Source organism: Melanerpes formicivorus, unplaced genomic scaffold (assembly GCF_026170545.1).
Source record: "Melanerpes formicivorus ecotype bairdi unplaced genomic scaffold, bMelFor1.0.p_v2 SCAF_2, whole genome shotgun sequence".
NCBI lineage: Eukaryota > Metazoa > Chordata > Aves > Piciformes > Picidae > Melanerpes > Melanerpes formicivorus.
In genome coordinates, this window is record NW_027142354.1 from 56,203,157 (window position 1) to 56,219,495 (window position 16,339).

Genomic DNA, 16,339 nt, shown 5'->3' on the forward strand with positions numbered 1-16,339 from the left:
TGTCCGTGCCAAGCTCCTCATGGGAGAAGTGGCCACGCAACTGAAGAGCTGCTGACCACTTCCCTCTGGGAACACAGCCCTGAGGATCAGCACAACTGTAAGCTGCACATGACAGCTAACCCTGGCAGAGACTGAGCCTCAGAGCTCCAATTCCCTCACCCTGAGTTCCTCCCAAGCCCTGTGCAGCACAGCTGTGGTGTTTTATCATCCTCAGTTAGCAGGATGACCACTGATGACCTCTGTGCTGAAGCACAAGGCCCTCCACAGCAGAGCTACTACTTTCTGTGGACATCCCTAATGCACCACAAGATCTGAGCCTTCCTCCCCTCCTCCCAGATCTCATCAGAAGTGGCTGTTTAGAAGGAATTAAGCCAGCACAGAGAGCTGAACTCTGGAAGGTCTGACTTAGCCCAGGGCAGGCAGTCTCATAGTTGGACTGTGTGAAACATCACACAGGGTGGAGCTAACAGAAGGGGTAGTGGTGGTGTCAGTGACATGCAGAGAGAAGTTCCTGGCTCCCTGCCTCCAACCAGACAGGCTGATCCTCAAAGTTCATGGTCAGTGCTTCCCCATGTTGAAGAAAGAAGAGCTTGAAGCTTCCTACAGCTTCCCATGGTCACTCTTTACAGTGGTGTGATACTATCCTGCTCCCTGGGAGTGTCTGGCAGGGTCTGGGGCAAACCTTGAGGCTGTTCACATGGAAAACATCCAGCGTGCAGGCAAACCAGCAGGCACCAGCTAGGCTGGTGTAACTCTGGTGTGCTCAGATTGTTTGGCTGGAGTGTCCAAACAGAGATGGAGACATCCCCTCCTTGCCAGCCCTCCAGCCCCCTTGCTTGGTGGGTTGTCCAGATTGGCCTGGCCAGGTTGGTGTGCCTGTTGCTGTGGGGAGGACAGCAGTGCAGGTGAGAGGTGGGAACTTGGAATAGAATGATGGTAGCTCTGCCTGTGGCTTTGAGCTGTGGCTGTCCCTAGAGGTGGAATAACATGAGGTGACTCCTGTCCCTGCAGCCCCAGAAATGGGTCAGAGCTGAGGCTGGGCTGCTTCCCTGGCTGCCCAGTGACAGTCTCCTGCCTGCCCCCACAGTGTGTGCATCGTGACCTGGCTGCCAGGAATGTGCTCATCTGTGAGGGGAAGCTGGTGAAGATCTGTGACTTTGGCCTGGCAAGGGACATCATGAGGGACTCCAACTACATCTCCAAAGGCAGTGTGAGTACCAGGAGCTGTGCAAGCCCCTTCTTCCTGGGGCTCTGGGCATGGCTCCCCCTGCCTTCCCCTGCAGCGTCCCCTGTCCACCCTTGTGCCCAGGAGGGGTGACAGGGATGACAGGGTAGGGCTTCCAGGAGATGTTCTCAACAGCCAGCTGTGCTGCATCTGATGTGCTCTGCATGCTGGGGAGTGGCAGGGCTGCACACCCCTATCTCCAGGCTCTTACAGAAGAACCTTGGCAGCAGCAGCAGCAGCACTGAAGGCTGTTCCCTGCACAGCCCATCACTGTCAGCTGTGCTGCCTGCTTTCTCTGCACGGTGCTGGGGCTGGTCCTGAGCTGCATCAGGATGAGTGCCAGCTTAGGCAGCTTGGCAGTGCTGCAGGGAGTCAGTGGCCACTCTAGGAAGAGGCTCACAGACTCCTGCTCTAACCACTACACCCCCAGGCAAGGCAAGAGTTTTCCTGCCAGCAGCTGCTTTCCAGAGAGACCTCTCCAACCTTTCGAGGCAGGAGAGGATGAGGCCATAGCTGAGTTTTCCCCAGAGCCTCCCCTGTGACTCCAGCAGCATGTCCACTCCTGGGGCATTTGGGGACATGCAGCCCCAAGCAAGGCAGGTGGTGTCATTCCCAGAGAAGCTGAGGCTGGGGGAGCTGAGGCTGGAGCCAGGCCTCTCAAACCCCACCAGGAGCTACTCTGTGACCTCCTCTGGTGCTGTCTGCCATTCACAGGAGGTGGCTGGCAGGCAGGCACCCATGCCTGGGCAGGGAGACCCTCCTGCAGAGGGGCTGGAGGTTTTCACTCCAGACTTGCCATAGCTGCTTTTGCTTCCAAAACAGGAAGTGAGACTGAGCCCCTCTGCAAGCCTTCCTGGAGATTATTTTGGTATTTGTTGTGTAAGCAATTCCCCACAGCCAGTGCTGCCCACAAGATGGCCAAGGCTGGCTGCTTTTTGCCCCTGAGTATCACTCTGAGAAAGAGCAGGATGTGTCCTTTGGCTCTTTCCTGGTCATCCCATGGCCCTCTCCAGCCTGATTGGAGTTTCCAAAGCCCAGACAGGCCTGGACTCCCTTCAGGAGTGCTGTGGTCACATTGTGCAAGTCAGTGGACTCCCCAAGAACTGCAGAGTCCAGAGTGCCCTCTGTGACAGTTCAGCATGGCAGGCAGGGATGGGAATGGCTGCAGCACACCCAGCTCTTTCCCCCTGCCTGCAGAGTTCATCCCACACAAGGAAAGAGGAAAGAGGTCCCCCCCAAAGTGGTTGTCAGGAGATGTCAGTAGATGTGTTGGTCTCACCCTCTGGAACAAGTGATGTAGATGCAGCTGGCTCTCTTTTTTTCTTCCCCCCTCCCTCTTTAGACCTTCTTGCCCCTGAAGTGGATGGCTCCAGAGAGCATCTTCAACAACCTCTACACCACCCTGAGCGATGTGTGGTCCTTTGGGATTCTCCTCTGGGAGATATTCACTCTAGGTAAGCATCCTGGAGGTCATGATGGTGTCTGTGGGTCTGGTAGCCTGTTGGCAGGATCCACTCCCAGGGACAATAGGATCCACTCCCAGGGACAATAGAAACCCATTTCTACCTCCCAAGCCTCAGCCCTGCCAGTCAGAGTAGCTCTTCATTCCCTGTCTCCTTCTTTCCCATGCTGACATGGCCATCTGGAAATGAGATGAAACAGGAAAGGTAAAGCAAAAAAAACCTAAAAGGAAACCTTGATGTGGAAAGCACTTTGGCAGGGGGGTGGCAGGAGACTCACCAGCCTGACGTCCTGCTCTCCCTTTACACCCAGGGGGGACTCCCTACCCCGAGCTGCCCATGAACGAACAGTTCTACAACGCCATCAAACGTGGCTACCGGATGGCCAAACCCACCCATGCCTCTGAGGAAATGTAAGTGCTGCCCTCCACAAACGGCAGGAGCATCTCTGCCCCTCTCCTCCCCACCTGCCCCCTCACCAGGGTGCTCCCTCTCCCCTCCTCTTAGCTATGACATCATGCAGAAGTGCTGGGAGGAGAAGTTTGAGACCAGGCCGTCCTTCTCGCAGCTGGTGGTGCTGATGGGGAACCTCCTGGTGGACTGCTACAGAAAGGTACATCCCAGGAACCCTTGCTGAAGGGACAGGAGAGACCCTGTGCCCTCTGCAGGGAGCTGCCTTGGTTAGGGCCCTCAGGCAGGGTCTGGAGAGCAGCAGTCAGTGCTGCTGTGCCAGAGGGTTTTGCTGTGACTGAGGCTGCATTGCTTTGGAGAGTGGAGGTGCTTTAGGCATCCTGGGGACGTGGCTGAGAGAGCTGGCATGGACAGCCTGGCAGCTGCTGCCTCAGCAGCTGTGGCAATCAGAATGGGCAGCAGATCAAAGCCCTGCCTCCAGCTGTGGGGCACTTTGGAGGTGCCAAATTGTGCCCTTCCCTCTCTCGCTTAATAAATCTCCTTGGCCTGGTTTTGATGGACTCAGAGTAGCTGAGCCCCACCAGGAGCTGCCAGCCCCTCTGGAAACCTCCTAGCAGCCAGGGAAGCAAATGAGGCACACAGCAGCACTGCATTCCCTCCCCTCCCACACCAGCACTGCATTCCCTCCCCTCCCACACCAGCACTGCACTCCCTCCCCTCCCACACCAGCACTGCATTCCCTCCCCTCCCACACCAGCACTGCATTCCCTCCCCTCCCACACCAGCACTGCATTCCCTCCCCTCCCACACCAGCACTGCATTCCCTCCCCTCCCACACCAGCACTGCATTCCCTCCCCTCCCACACCAGCACTGCATTCCCTCCCCTCCCACACCAGCACTGCATTCCCTCCCCTCACACAGCAGCACTGCACTCTCTCCCCTCACACAGCAGCACTGCATTCCCTCCCCTCCCACACCAGCACTGCATTCCCTCCCCTCACACACCAGCACTGCATTCCCTCCCCTCACACACCAGCACTGCATTCCCTCCCCTCCCACACCAGCACTGCATTCCCTCCCCTCACACACCAGCACTGCATTCCCTCCCCTCCCACACCAGCACTGCATTCCCTCCCCTCCCACACCAGCACTGCATTCCCTCCCCTCACACACCAGCACTGCATTCCCTCCCCTCACACACCAGCACTGCACTCCCTCCCCTCCCACACCAGCACTGCATTCCCTCCCCTCCCACACCAGCACTGCATTCCCTCCCCTCCCACACCAGCACTGCATTCCCTCACACACCAGCACTGCATTCCCTCCCCTCCCACACCAGCACTGCATTCCCTCCCCTCCCACACCAGCACTGCATTCCCTCCCACACCAGCACTGCATTCCCTCCCCTCCCACACCAGCACTGCATTCCCTCCCACACCAGCACTGCATTCCCTCCCACACCAGCACTGCATTCCCTCCCCTCCCACACCAGCACTGCATTCCCTCCCCTCCCACACCAGCACTGCACTCCCTCCCCTCCCACACCAGCACTGCATTCCCTCCCACACCAGCACTGCATTCCCTCCCCTCACACACCAGCACTGCACTCCCTCCCCTCACACACCAGCACTGCATTCCCTCCCCTCCCACACCAGCACTGCATTCCCTCCCCTCCCACAGCAGCACTGCACTCCCTCCCCTCCCGCAGCAGCTCTGCTGAGGGGTAGAGCAGGGCTGTGTGTAGCAGGAGGGAAGGGCAGCAGCAGTGCCGTTCTCCTCTCACAAGCCCTCCCTGTTCCCTCGGTAACCTGCCCTGCAGAGGTACCAGCAGGTGGATGAAGAGTTCATGAAGAGCGACCACCCCGCGGTCGTCCGCACCAGACCCATCCTCCCCGGGCTGAACAACGCCAGGCTCAACGCCAGCTCGCCCAGCAGCAGCATCCTCTACACAGCTGTGCACCAGGATGGGGGCGAGAACGACTACATCATCCCTCTGCCCGACCCCAGACCCGAGGCGAGCTGCGAGCTCCCGCAGGAGCCCTCCGTCAGCCGGGCCAGGTGAAACCGCTGCTGCGGAGTGCTGTCCAGGGGCTGGAAGCGGGGGCGTCGAGAGGGAGTGGGGATGCGCTGCTGAGGGACAGGCCAGGGCTGTGTGTGCCAGGAGGCAAGGGCAGCAGAGTCACCCCTACCTGAGCTGCTGTGACCTTGCATGAGCCTGCGGGGATAGAGATCACGGAGTCACAGCATGGTTTGGGTTGGAAGGGACCTCCAAAGGTCACCCAGTCCAACACCACTGCAGTGAGCAGGGGCATCCTCACCTGCATCAGGTTGCCCAGAGCCTTGTCAAGCCTCACCTTGAACGTCTCCAGGGATGGGGCCTCAACTACCTCTCTGGGCAACCTGTTGCAGTGCTCAGCCACCCTCAGATGAACCAGAGGAGCTGGGACACGAGCTGAGGCGGGGTGGCAGCTCACATTGCCATGCATCAGCCAGTACAGCTGGGGACAAGTGACCCTGCTCACAAGAGGGAGGCCCACAGCCTGCAGCTGGCTCTGAGCTGTGTGTGAGGGCTGAGCAGACCCAACTGCTCTTGTCTGTTCTGTCAGTGGAAAGCTGCTCAGAGTGGGGATATTGGGAGCCCAACACAGTTCTCAGCTTTAGGGGAGCCCTCTCCCAACAGGAGACTTTGGACAAGGCACTCATTTCTCTCTCCCTCTTGTCTCCCTTCAGCTCTGTGCTGAATGAGGCCAACACATCATCTACAATATCCTGTGACAGCCCTCTGGGCCTCCAGCAGGACGAGGAGCAGGAACCTGACCCACAGCCAGGCTGCCAGGAGCCAACCACAGGGCACCAAGAGGTGGAGGAGAGCTTTCTGTAGTCAGAGATGGGCTGACTCTGCATCTCCCTACGGAGAGGCCAGCTGAGGGCCTGACCCAGACCTCACAGAGAGCCATGCCTTGCACTTGTGCATCAGGACATCCTCACCTGTCCCAGCGTCCCTCCTTCCCTCCTGCCTCCCACTGCTGGCTGGGGAGTCAAAGACTTTTCCTCATTGCCATCCCCTTTCCCTTTACAAAGAGGTGGCTCAGTGCCAGCAACCTTCCAGATCACTGCCACATCCTCCTGGGTGACCAAAGCGCTGCAGGAGGCAGACACCTCACAGACCAACATCTGCTTTTCAAGTGGAAGGCGTGGGCTGGACCCCCACCAGAGACACCACGCTCTGCATTGCTAAGATGATACTCCAGGCCTCTTCCCTCTCCATGGCAATGAGTTTCATCTCCTCTGCACCAGCACTTCTCTGATGGTCTCAGCACCAGCCACACCGTGGCTCTGTGAAATGCCACCAGGACAGGTGATTGACTTGGAGCCCATTGCTGGGGTGCAGAGAACCTGCAACGCCAGCCTTCAGCTGCTGGAGGTGAAGAGCACATTGGGTAGGTTCTCCAAGCACAGGCAAGTCCTGGAGAGCCCAGCCAGCCTCTCAGAGACACTGAATCACCTTTCTTGACACCTCTTCTGTGGTGGATAGAGCATCACAAGCACTACAGGTACCCATGGCTCTGGGGCACAACCCTGCACCCACCTAGAGGGGCTGTGAGGCCCTGGACCCTTCTGTGCCAAGCACCACACCAGGAGCTCCAAGGGTGTGCTTAGGAGCTCCAAATGCTCTCACAATGACTCTGTTGTAGTAGCAAAGAGGGCAGTCCAGTGTTTGTGTGGACACTAAGCTAATTATTCTCCATTGAAGATTTAAAGGGAACAAACATATTAACCCACTAGCCAGGGCCAGTATATGGAAGCAGCATGGCTGTTCATTAATCCACTGCCACTAAGCCCAGCTCATCTGCTGGGAGGTGATATCACCCCACCAGCTGCCTTCCCCGTGGGGAGCCAGGGCTCCCAACCACCCTTTCTCAGGATGGAAGGTCTCACCAGCTCCCTTCCTGAGTCCTAGCAAAACTATGGGGAGCACTAAGGATCCCAAAACACCAACCCAGGGACATCTCAACAGAAAGAGAGGGAGAGAAGCTGGGAAGCAGCTTGGTCACAGCTGAACTGTCTCTCACACCTTGCCCCTTTGCTGGGGCCACACTTGCAGCCTGTGAGGGCTGGGGGTGAGGTGCCACGAGGAGCCAAACAAAGCAAGAGGAACCAGGGAGGATTCCTCTCTCTTGGAAGATGTTTTGGAGAATAAAAGGGCAGAGACAATCCTCCTGCTTGCCACCTCCTTCCTCCTTTCTCACAGGCGGGCCTGGGACTTCTTGTGCCCTCGTTTGGCACTTGAGGGAGGAGGCTGAAAGCAGGAGGCACAGCAGGCTTTGGACAGCGGTTGTGAGCCCACCTCTGCAGAGGTGAAAGCTGGACCCCAGGACCTGCAGGCCTGCCACCATCAGCAGGGTGTTCTTCTGAAGGGAGAAGCTTCTCCTTGCACAGAGCTCTGCTCCCTGCATGCTCCCACCTCCCACCAGCCCCTTTCTCACCCTCCTCACACACAGCTCTCTGCAGCCTACAAACTCAGCAGCAGGCAGGTCTGCCAGTTCTGAAATCCAAGCAGCATCCTGCTGGGCTCCTGCCACCCTGAAGGGAGAAGTTTCTCTTTGCACCCAGCTCTGCTCACTGCATGCTCCCACCCCCCATTAACCCCTTCCTTGCCCCCAATCTGCACAGGCAGTATCCTGCTGGGCTCCTGCCACCCTGAAGGGAGAAGCTTCTCCTTGCACAGAGCTCTGCTCACTTCGTGCTCCCACTTCCCATTCACCCCTTCCTTGCCTCCCCCCTCCCCTGCACAGGCAGCATCCTGCTGGGCTCCTGCCACCCTGAAAGGAGTTTCTCCTTGCACAGAGCTCTGCTCACTTCATGCTCCCACCTCCCATTCACCCCTTCCTTGCCCCCCCCCTGCACAGGCAGTATCCTGCTGGCCTCCTGCCACCCTGAAAGGAGTTTCTCCTTGCACCCAGCTCTGCTCACTTCATGCTCCCACCTCCCATTCACCCCTTCCTTGCCCCCCCCCCCCTGCACAGGCAGCATCCTGCTGGGCTCCTGCCCATCTGAGAGCCACTGAGAAGTCTTTCCCCAACCCCCCCCCCCATCTATTTTTTGTTTTGTTTTGTTTCAAATGCTGAAACTTCTGCCAGAAATGCCCAGCAGAAGAGCTTCTGTTTGAAGCTGCCTCTGGCTGCAATGCTGCTGCCATGTCTGCAGCCAGGAGGGGAGTAGGTGTGCTGTGCTCCAATGGGAACATAAGACATAGCACTTTGCTTGGCAGCCAGGGGAGTGTATTTTCAGCCCATGTGGTCAGCTTCCCCACCCTCCACAGGCAGCACACTGTGAGTGACAGCTGTTTTTCCATGCTCCTGTTCCTCCTGCTTGGACTGAAGAAGCCATTTTTCTGTGGCCAGAGCTAATGAAATGATTCTATCCATGGGGAAGCAGTAACTTGTGAGACCCTTGGGGTCAGACCACTTAGTTTTTGTTGCATGGAAGGTGCTTGGTAGAATCATAGAATAATTGTCAGGGTTGGAAGGGACCTCAAGGATCATCCACTTCCAACCCTCCTGCCATGGGCAGGGGCAGGTCACACTAGATCAGGTTGCTCAGAGCCACATCCAGCCTGGCTGCAAAAACCTCCAGGGATGAGGCTGCCACCACCTCCCTGGGCAACCTGTGCCAGTCTCTCACCATCCTCATGGGGAAGAACTTCTTCCTAACATCCAATCTGCATCTACCCATTTCTAGTTTTGCTCCATTCCCCCCAATTCTATCACTCCCTGACACCCTAAAAAGTCCCTCCCCAGCTTTCTTGCAGCCCCCTGCAGATACTGGAAGGCCACAATTAGGTCTCCTTGGAGCCATCTCCTCTCCAGACTGAACAGCCCCAACTGTCTCAGTCTGTTTCTGTAGCAGAGCAGCTCCAGCCCTCTGCTCATCCTCATGGCCCTTCTCTGGACACCTTCCAGCACCTCCAGATCCTTCTTGCAATAGAGGCTCCAGAACTGGATGCAGTACTCAGGTGGGGTCTCACCAGAGCAGAGCAGAGCAGAGGGGGAGAATCCCCTCCCTTGAGGCCATAGGGTGGCACAGGAGATCATCCTGACAGCCCCTGTCAGCACCAGCTCCATTTCTAATGGCTCCTTCTCTCTCAAAGGTGGCCAGAAGTACCCAGCCCTGCAGGTAAGGTCGAATCTAGACCTGACACAGGGCCTGAATAGTTGTGGTCTGTGCTGGGTTTGACTTGCCTGCTGTAGCTCTGGGTAACGTTGGCCTTTTCCCAGCCACATCACGCTGGTAGTTTGGAGTCATCCTCTGAGCAGCCTGAGTCTCTCTGCCCTTCCAGCACTTCCAGCTGAGCTGCTCCCTGCTGTCCCAGACATTGGGTCATCAACAAACTGTTGGGTTTGGGCTGGACAGAATAACAAAAAGCATGAAATCATTCCAGAATCAAGAGCAGCCCTGGAGAGCTACTTCTGCCACCTCCATCCAGCCCAAAGATTTCCCCATCAGTTAACCTCTCCTCACCTTCCCTTTGGCCACTTCTTCACTACACAAATCCACTACTAGCCTCCATCTTGCACAGATCAGTTGCTAACTAAATTGCTGACTTCCCATTACCCAGTTGTTTCCACAGTCCTGAAGGAGAAGCTCTCTTTCTTCTCCCTGCTGGGGGAGCCCAGCTGGCCTGTCCTTTTGGCTGGGCATTAGCTCTCCCTGCATGCCTGTTGCATTTTGTCCCCCTTGCAGATTTATGGCAATGATTCTTTGCATCAAAACCTGTTGTGGCTGCTGGCAGGGTGCTACCCCCACCTCCCTCTTCCCCTTCTTCAAGTAGGTACTGCAGGCTCTTTGCAACGTGGCACCACTCTCCCTCCCAGAGAGACATCACCAAATATTTGCCTTTGGCCCTGAGTCTGCAAGGGCCAAGTCTTGCACTTTGTGATATCCTCCTGTCCCCTATTCTACTGTTCCCATCACCACTTAGTGAGGGTGTGCAGACCTGCTGCAGCAAGCAGATCTTCCCAGCCAGGGATGGGCTGGCAGCTGGGCAAAGCCAGCTTGTTTTGCTGAGCATCCCTACAACTCTCCTCCAAGAGAGGGTTTGGCAGGACAGAGGCTTGCAACAGCACCCAGAGAAGCTCTGTCTGCTCAGGGAGCCAGCTCCAGCCTCCCCTCCCTCTCTCTCTGCTGCTACCATTCCAGTCCCTGGGTGGCCAGGAGAGGTGGCCAGCTGGGTCCCTCAGTCTGGTAGCCATGAACTCTCTGGTGAGGCTCTGAAGGGAGCCAGTCCCTCTGGGTTGGGGTTTTTGGGGGTTATTTTTCAGTTTTGAGTGTCTTCTTGTGTGTAGAGGTGGCACAAACTGAGCTGCCCCACGGGAGGATGCAGCTTGGGCCCACCTCTAGTGCAATATCTTTTCTTTGTAGATGATATTTTACTCTCCAGCTGTTTCACTGTTATCAGCACCAGTGTATGCATAACCCTGCTGCCACTCACTATCCCATGCCCACCTAAGTGTATCCCAGGAGCTAATGTGACACTCTGGTGTCTCTTCCCACACTTGAGGTGCTCCTCAGGCTGCTCAGCTTCTCGTCCTCCCTTCTCAGTTTGGGTTTTCCCAGCGAGAGAGCCACCTGCAGTGTGTGTTTGTGTCCTGTTCAGATGTGTAGAGCACAGTGGACTTCACTCCTGACTAAGCTGTCTCTGTTCACCTGCCAGAGGGAGGACCATGGGGGAGTTCCCACGGGGGTGGGAGGCAGAAGTGCAGTTGCAGATGTGCAGCCAGAAGGAAGTCAGCCAGAAGTGAGAAACTGCTCTTCTCCTTCTTCCCACCCAGGGGGCTGGGCTGGGGGAGAGACAGCACCACAAGTACAGGGCCCTGGGCAGTGGGTTTGCTTTTGGCTGTGAGGAAGCCCAAGGGCTGCCTGGGTAGATCTGGAGAAGGGGATTTCACAGATGTCTCCTTCTGGGGGGCAAGATGTCCTAAGGCAAGATGTCAGCTAACATGTGTGAGGAAGGGCTCTGCCCGGGCTCAAGGCTCAGCTCAGGTGCTAGGACTGGTGTGGACAGTTCTCCATGCCACCCACAGGATCTCCCCTGAGAAGGAGAACACTGGGCTGCCACACCAGCCCCAGAGAGCCCAGGCACAGCCTGGCTGTGCTCCCACTTGTGGAACATGAAGTTTGGCCTTTGGCAGCCTTTGCCCCAGGGCAGCTGCAGGTCCTGCTGGTGCTGGGCAGCTCCTGGGCCATGCACAGCTCCTTCCTGCAGCAGACCTCAGCCCTGCCCTGGCTGCTGAGCACCCAGCACTCCCTGTAACCATGCTGTCTGCAGGACTTCACAGTATAACTAAGGTTGGAAGAGACCTCGAGGATCATCGAGTCCAAGGACTTGCTCATGGCAGGCCAAGCAGTGGTACAAATCAAGCTTCATGGGGCAGCAGATGGGTTGCTGGGCTCCAAGCATGACTCCATGCTTCACCCAGAGGGCTGAAGTGTCTGGGACACACCAAGGTGGATCCAGCTGGCTTTGGCAGAGGCAGGGGAGCTGCTCCAGGGCAGCTTCAGTGGCACTTTGAAGAGATGACCCTTGGAGGGGTGGGAGGAGGCAGGGAAGCCAGCCCATGCTGGGAAGCCAGCCCATGCTGGGAAGCCTGCAGGGTCCCATCATTCCTGCCCTTTCCTCCTTCAAGGATCACACCTGAACTGCAAAGCTTGCCCTGAGTGTGCCCTCTGGCCTCTCCTCCTCCTGCTGTGCTGGCTGGCTGGCATCATGCTGCTGCTCTGCAGCATCTCTGAGCAGAAGCAGCTCCTGCTTCCACCCTTGTGGTCAGAACCCACCCCTGAGGGCAAGGGAAAACCAGAGCTCAGACTAAGGTACCAAAGAGTTAACACTTCCCTAGGTTTACAGATGTACTTGTAGGGTTTGTACTCTCCCCTCCTGCAGCCATGAGACATTATTTTTATGCTGTAAACTTTTGCAAATGCCTTTTTAAAGAAAGAGTTTAAAAATAAAGGTTGTTCTCTTCTTTTTGCAGAGCTCCACCTCTCCCTTTGCTTTGCCTGGCTTTGGTTGCTCCCACTCAGGTGGGGGTGGGAACACAGCTTAACCATGCCGTGGGGGGGGAAGCTAAGCATCTTAATACCCTGTGCATGACCCCAGTGCTCAGTGAAAGCCAAGCTGGGAGCCAGGCAGAGAGAAGCACAGGAAGGCAACAGCAGAGCCCAGGGATGTGGTAAGGAACAGGGGCTGCTAGCAGGGCAGGATCTGACCCTTCTCTCTGCTGACTGCCCAGCTGGTAGGTCGTGTTAGAGCCATAGAATTGTCAGGGTTGGAAGGGACCTCAAGGCTCAGCCAGTCCCAACCCCCTGCCACGGGCAGGGACACCTCACACCACAGCAGGTTGCTCACAGCCACATCCAGCCTGGCTGCAAACACCTCCAGGGATGAGGCTTCCACCACCTCCCTGGGCAGCCTGTGCCAGGCTCTCACCACCCTCATGGGATTCCTGCCCATGGAGGTGGTAGAGTCCCCATCCCTGGAGGTGTTCAAGAGGGGACTGGATGTGGCACTTGGAGCCATGGTTTAGTAGTCATGAGGTGTTGGATGACAGGTTGGACTTGATCTCTGAGGTCTTTTCCAACCTTATTGATTCACTGATTCAATGAAGAACTTCTTCCTGACATCCAATCTGAATCTACCCTCATCCAGCCTGGATCCATTGCACTTGTTGCATGAGGAGAAGCTGGGTAGAGGGAAGGTCACTGGGAAAAGTTCCCATGTGTATCCCCAGAGCCAAAGTTTGGGGCAGCAACCCCAAACAAGGGCTTGCTGTGCTTCCCAGGAGCATTGCTTGATCTCTGCTCAGATAGGGGCAGGGATGCAGGAGGTGCCAGAGCAAAGAGTGCTGGGCTGAGGGAGATGAGAGGCAGCACAGCCCTGCTGGGGTTTGTGCATCGTTTAACAGCTCAGGCTGGTGGGAGAGACTGGAGGTAGCAGTGGGGCAGGGCACCAGCAGGAGCCACACTGCAGTGTGATCCCCATGCTCAGCTCTCCCTGCAGCTGGGTTCTCCTCCTCTCTCTCTGGAATGAAGAATTCACTGACTCCCCTTTAAAATGTAACCCCAGGATACCAGCTGCCCACTCCCTCAGGTCCAGATGTTGCTGCAGAGAGGTGAGCTTGGACTGAGATTCAGTGCTGACCCTCTTGTCAGGCTGCAGCCCCACTGCAAGTCCTCACTTCCCTCACCTCCTTCCTGGAAACCCCTTGTGTGTCCAAAGGTCCAAGGCATCAGCTGCAGCAGGAGACAGGCCCAGGTCCCAGCAGACTCTGCTTTTCATCACAGGCTGTGCTGGGCTCCCAGCATTGCTGTCTGCCAGAGAGGAGATTTGCAGGCTCCTTGACCAGCTCAGGCTGATTCACCCCAAATTTGCTCTGAGTCACCTGGCACAGCTCAGCCACACAACATTTTTCTCCAGAAGCTGAATCAGCAGGGCAAAAAACCATCACCTGGGCTTGGGGGAAAGCAGAGAAGGGGAACTGGTAGAGCTCAGCCCTGAACCCAGCTAGATTCCACTGCCCAGTCCCTGCCTGGAAGGATTTCTGCAGGTTGGAATGCACTGAGGAGGGGCTGTGAGGTTGGGAGTGGGTATGGAGGTGTGGGGACTCCCAGCAGAGTCTTTTGCCCACTCCAGGTCTCCTCCCCACTGATAAGAGAAGCACTCTGTGGAGCAGCTCAGTGAGGCAGAGAGGCTCAGACTGCAGAGGCTTTAGCTCTTTGGGTACCAACAGCTCACTGGGGACATGGATGTTCCACACATCTGCAGGCTGCTGCAGGGCCATGCAGGCAGGCATGACTCCATGGCCACCAGTGCAGGGGTCCTGTAGGGCTGGAATGGCTTGGGCCCATTCCCAGTCTGGGAAACAAGCTTGACCTCCCTGGGTTCTCCTCCAGGGCTCACAGCAGCCTCCACCCTCCCCTCCAGCCTGTGGCCAGGCATGCACAAAGCAATGTTGTGCCATCTCCCAGCACACCTCCCTGCCCCTTGGGGACTCCATAGACATCTCTGGGCTTCAAGAGGCTCAAAGTAAGGGCAGAGCTCCCCTGAGAGCATCCCTGCCCCTTGCTCAGAGCTGCTTGGGCACAGGAGCCTCAGCAGCACTCCTGTGGCTGAGCTGCTGCTGGCAACCAAGGGATTTGAGGCACAGCCTCCAGGCAGGAGGAGATGGCCACCTCTGAGGGAGGAGCCCTGGCAGATGAGCATGCCCAGCCCAGCTTGGTGACCTGTAGCATGTCACCTGTGCACTACTGCTAGAGAGACACTGCCAGGGGGCTCCTCAAAGAGAAGAAGGGAGGCTGGGGGAGTGTTTCTCTCCTCTGCATTAAGCATGTCTGGTTCAGTGACTGACTCTGGTGAGTCAGTTCTCTCTGAGCTGGCACTTGTTCCTGGAAAAAACACAACTCAAAGTTAAAAAGAAGAAGGAGGGAAAGAAACATCCTTTAAAAAGCCCCTTTGGCTCAGAAGGAGGAAAGAATAATCAGGCAAACATCTCCTGTGGCCCAGCCTCCCGCCAGCCCCCTGGCTCTGGGCATCTGCTGCATCTGCTTCATGTCCTTCTCCCCCACAATCTGCCAGGAAAAACTGCTGAGAGGAAATCTTCTCCATCCAAAAGCTGCTTTTCCTTCTCCCTGGACTCCCTCATGCTCTCCAGCCATCCTTCTGGCCAAACCCAAGAGCTCTCTCCTCGTTCTCATGACTCTTACTCATGTCCATTGCAGTCAGCCATGCTCTCACCCCTTGGCCCCAGGCCTTGCCTTGCTAACTGCCCCCTTTGGAGGAAGCCCACTGCCCTCCAGTGTGTGGAAGCATGAGGGGCACTCCTCGGCCTGGCACCTCTACACTGCCACCCCTGAGCAGACGTTTTGGAGAGGTCCATCTCTGCTGCCCTTGTCCTGCAGCTGATGTCCCTGCTGCCGATGAGAGCAGCTAAGGCAGAGCCCTGCAGTTCCCCAGGGGCAAACCCTTCCTCCCCTGTGCTTCCCAGTGCTGTCAGGTGGTGGCCATAACTTCCCACCCCAGAGCTGCTGTGAACTGTTGTGAGCTTCTGCTGCTGCAGGAGGTTATCCACAGACAGAGAGCAAGGGGCAGCCTGGGGCAGGCCTGACCTGCTCACATCTTGCTCCTTTGAGCATCCCTGGTTCGCTTCAAGCCTTCCCTCAGCCCCTGTTCTGGAGGAGCCCCAGTTCAGGGGAGGATTAACAAAGTGCCTGCTCCCAGGTGCCTGCAGGTTGCCTGCTAGGAAACAGCTTCAGAAAGCCTCCCAGCAGCAAGGCAGGACTGGGTGAGATGGGGTCCTTGCTTGAGCTCTGAGGCTGCCTGGTGGTGACATGGTGGTTGTGAGCCCCAGGCTCAGAGGTAGTGGGAGAGGAGGGGTCCCTGTGTGTTCCCTAGCACAGCTGGGGACGAGGAAGGGTCTGCAGGCTGGACCCCAACCTATCTGCCTGCTGGGAAGGGTGGTGAAGGCAAGCCTGAGGCTGGCTGGGATCAACCCTGCCTGCTGCCCGGTGCTGGAGTGGAGCCTGGAGGTGATCCTGTGTGGCCACAAGACCCCTCTCTGCACCAAGGCTTCTGCTCCTGCTTAAAACACAGTAATCTATCACCTTCACAGGCCTTTTCCCACCTGGAAAGCTGCCCTAGGCTGAAGCATCTTTGTGAACCTGGGTGGGGGAAAGAGTTGCCATGGTCCTGTGTGGGCTCCCAGGAGCCCAAGCCAGCAAGAGCCACCAAATCTGAGACAAAACTTGACCTGATGAGGGGAAATGGTGTCCTCTGTCACCAAAGCAGGTCCCTGCAAGTCCCCAAGCAAGAGTAAAGAGGTCCCTGGGCTTTTGGGTGGCAGTAGCCAGGGCAGGTTGGGTCTGCCCTTAGCCCTGGCAGGGTGCAGCAGCCCCTGGCAGCCCTGGGGAGAGGTGTGAGGAAGGATGTGTGGCAGGAGGGTGGCCCCAGCAGCAGGGGGTCCCAGCAGCAAGGGGTCCCTGCAGCAGGGGGGTTGCATTGCAGCTCTGCCCCGGGGCTCTGTCACCGGTGACGTCTGGCGGCAGGGCTGGCAGCCTGGGCTCCTCTCCCCTCGCCCTGCAGAACCAAACAACAACAACAACAAAAAAGGGAATTTCTTAACTTGTGGCCAGCTCAGAAAGGAGAAGCTCCTGCTGAGGAGCGCTGGGGACGGCACCCACGAGAGGAGG

General features: G+C 57.1%; 1 protein-coding gene across 1 annotated transcript in view; it reads left to right on the plus strand.

The window, feature by feature from the left end:
• The window catches only part of PDGFRB (platelet derived growth factor receptor beta), a 39,331-nt gene extending 27,201 nt beyond the window's left edge, over nucleotides 1–12,130 (plus strand). The window contains exons 18-23 of the mRNA XM_068162350.1: nucleotides 1,088–1,210; nucleotides 2,568–2,679; nucleotides 2,999–3,098; nucleotides 3,193–3,298; nucleotides 4,917–5,155; nucleotides 5,828–12,130. Coding sequence (XP_068018451.1) covers nucleotides 1,088–1,210; nucleotides 2,568–2,679; nucleotides 2,999–3,098; nucleotides 3,193–3,298; nucleotides 4,917–5,155; nucleotides 5,828–5,978 — 831 coding nt within the window. The 3' untranslated portion in view covers nucleotides 5,979–12,130. The remainder of the gene's footprint in view (nucleotides 1–1,087; nucleotides 1,211–2,567; nucleotides 2,680–2,998; nucleotides 3,099–3,192; nucleotides 3,299–4,916; nucleotides 5,156–5,827) is intronic.
• Nucleotides 12,131–16,339: the final 4,209 nt, after the last annotated feature.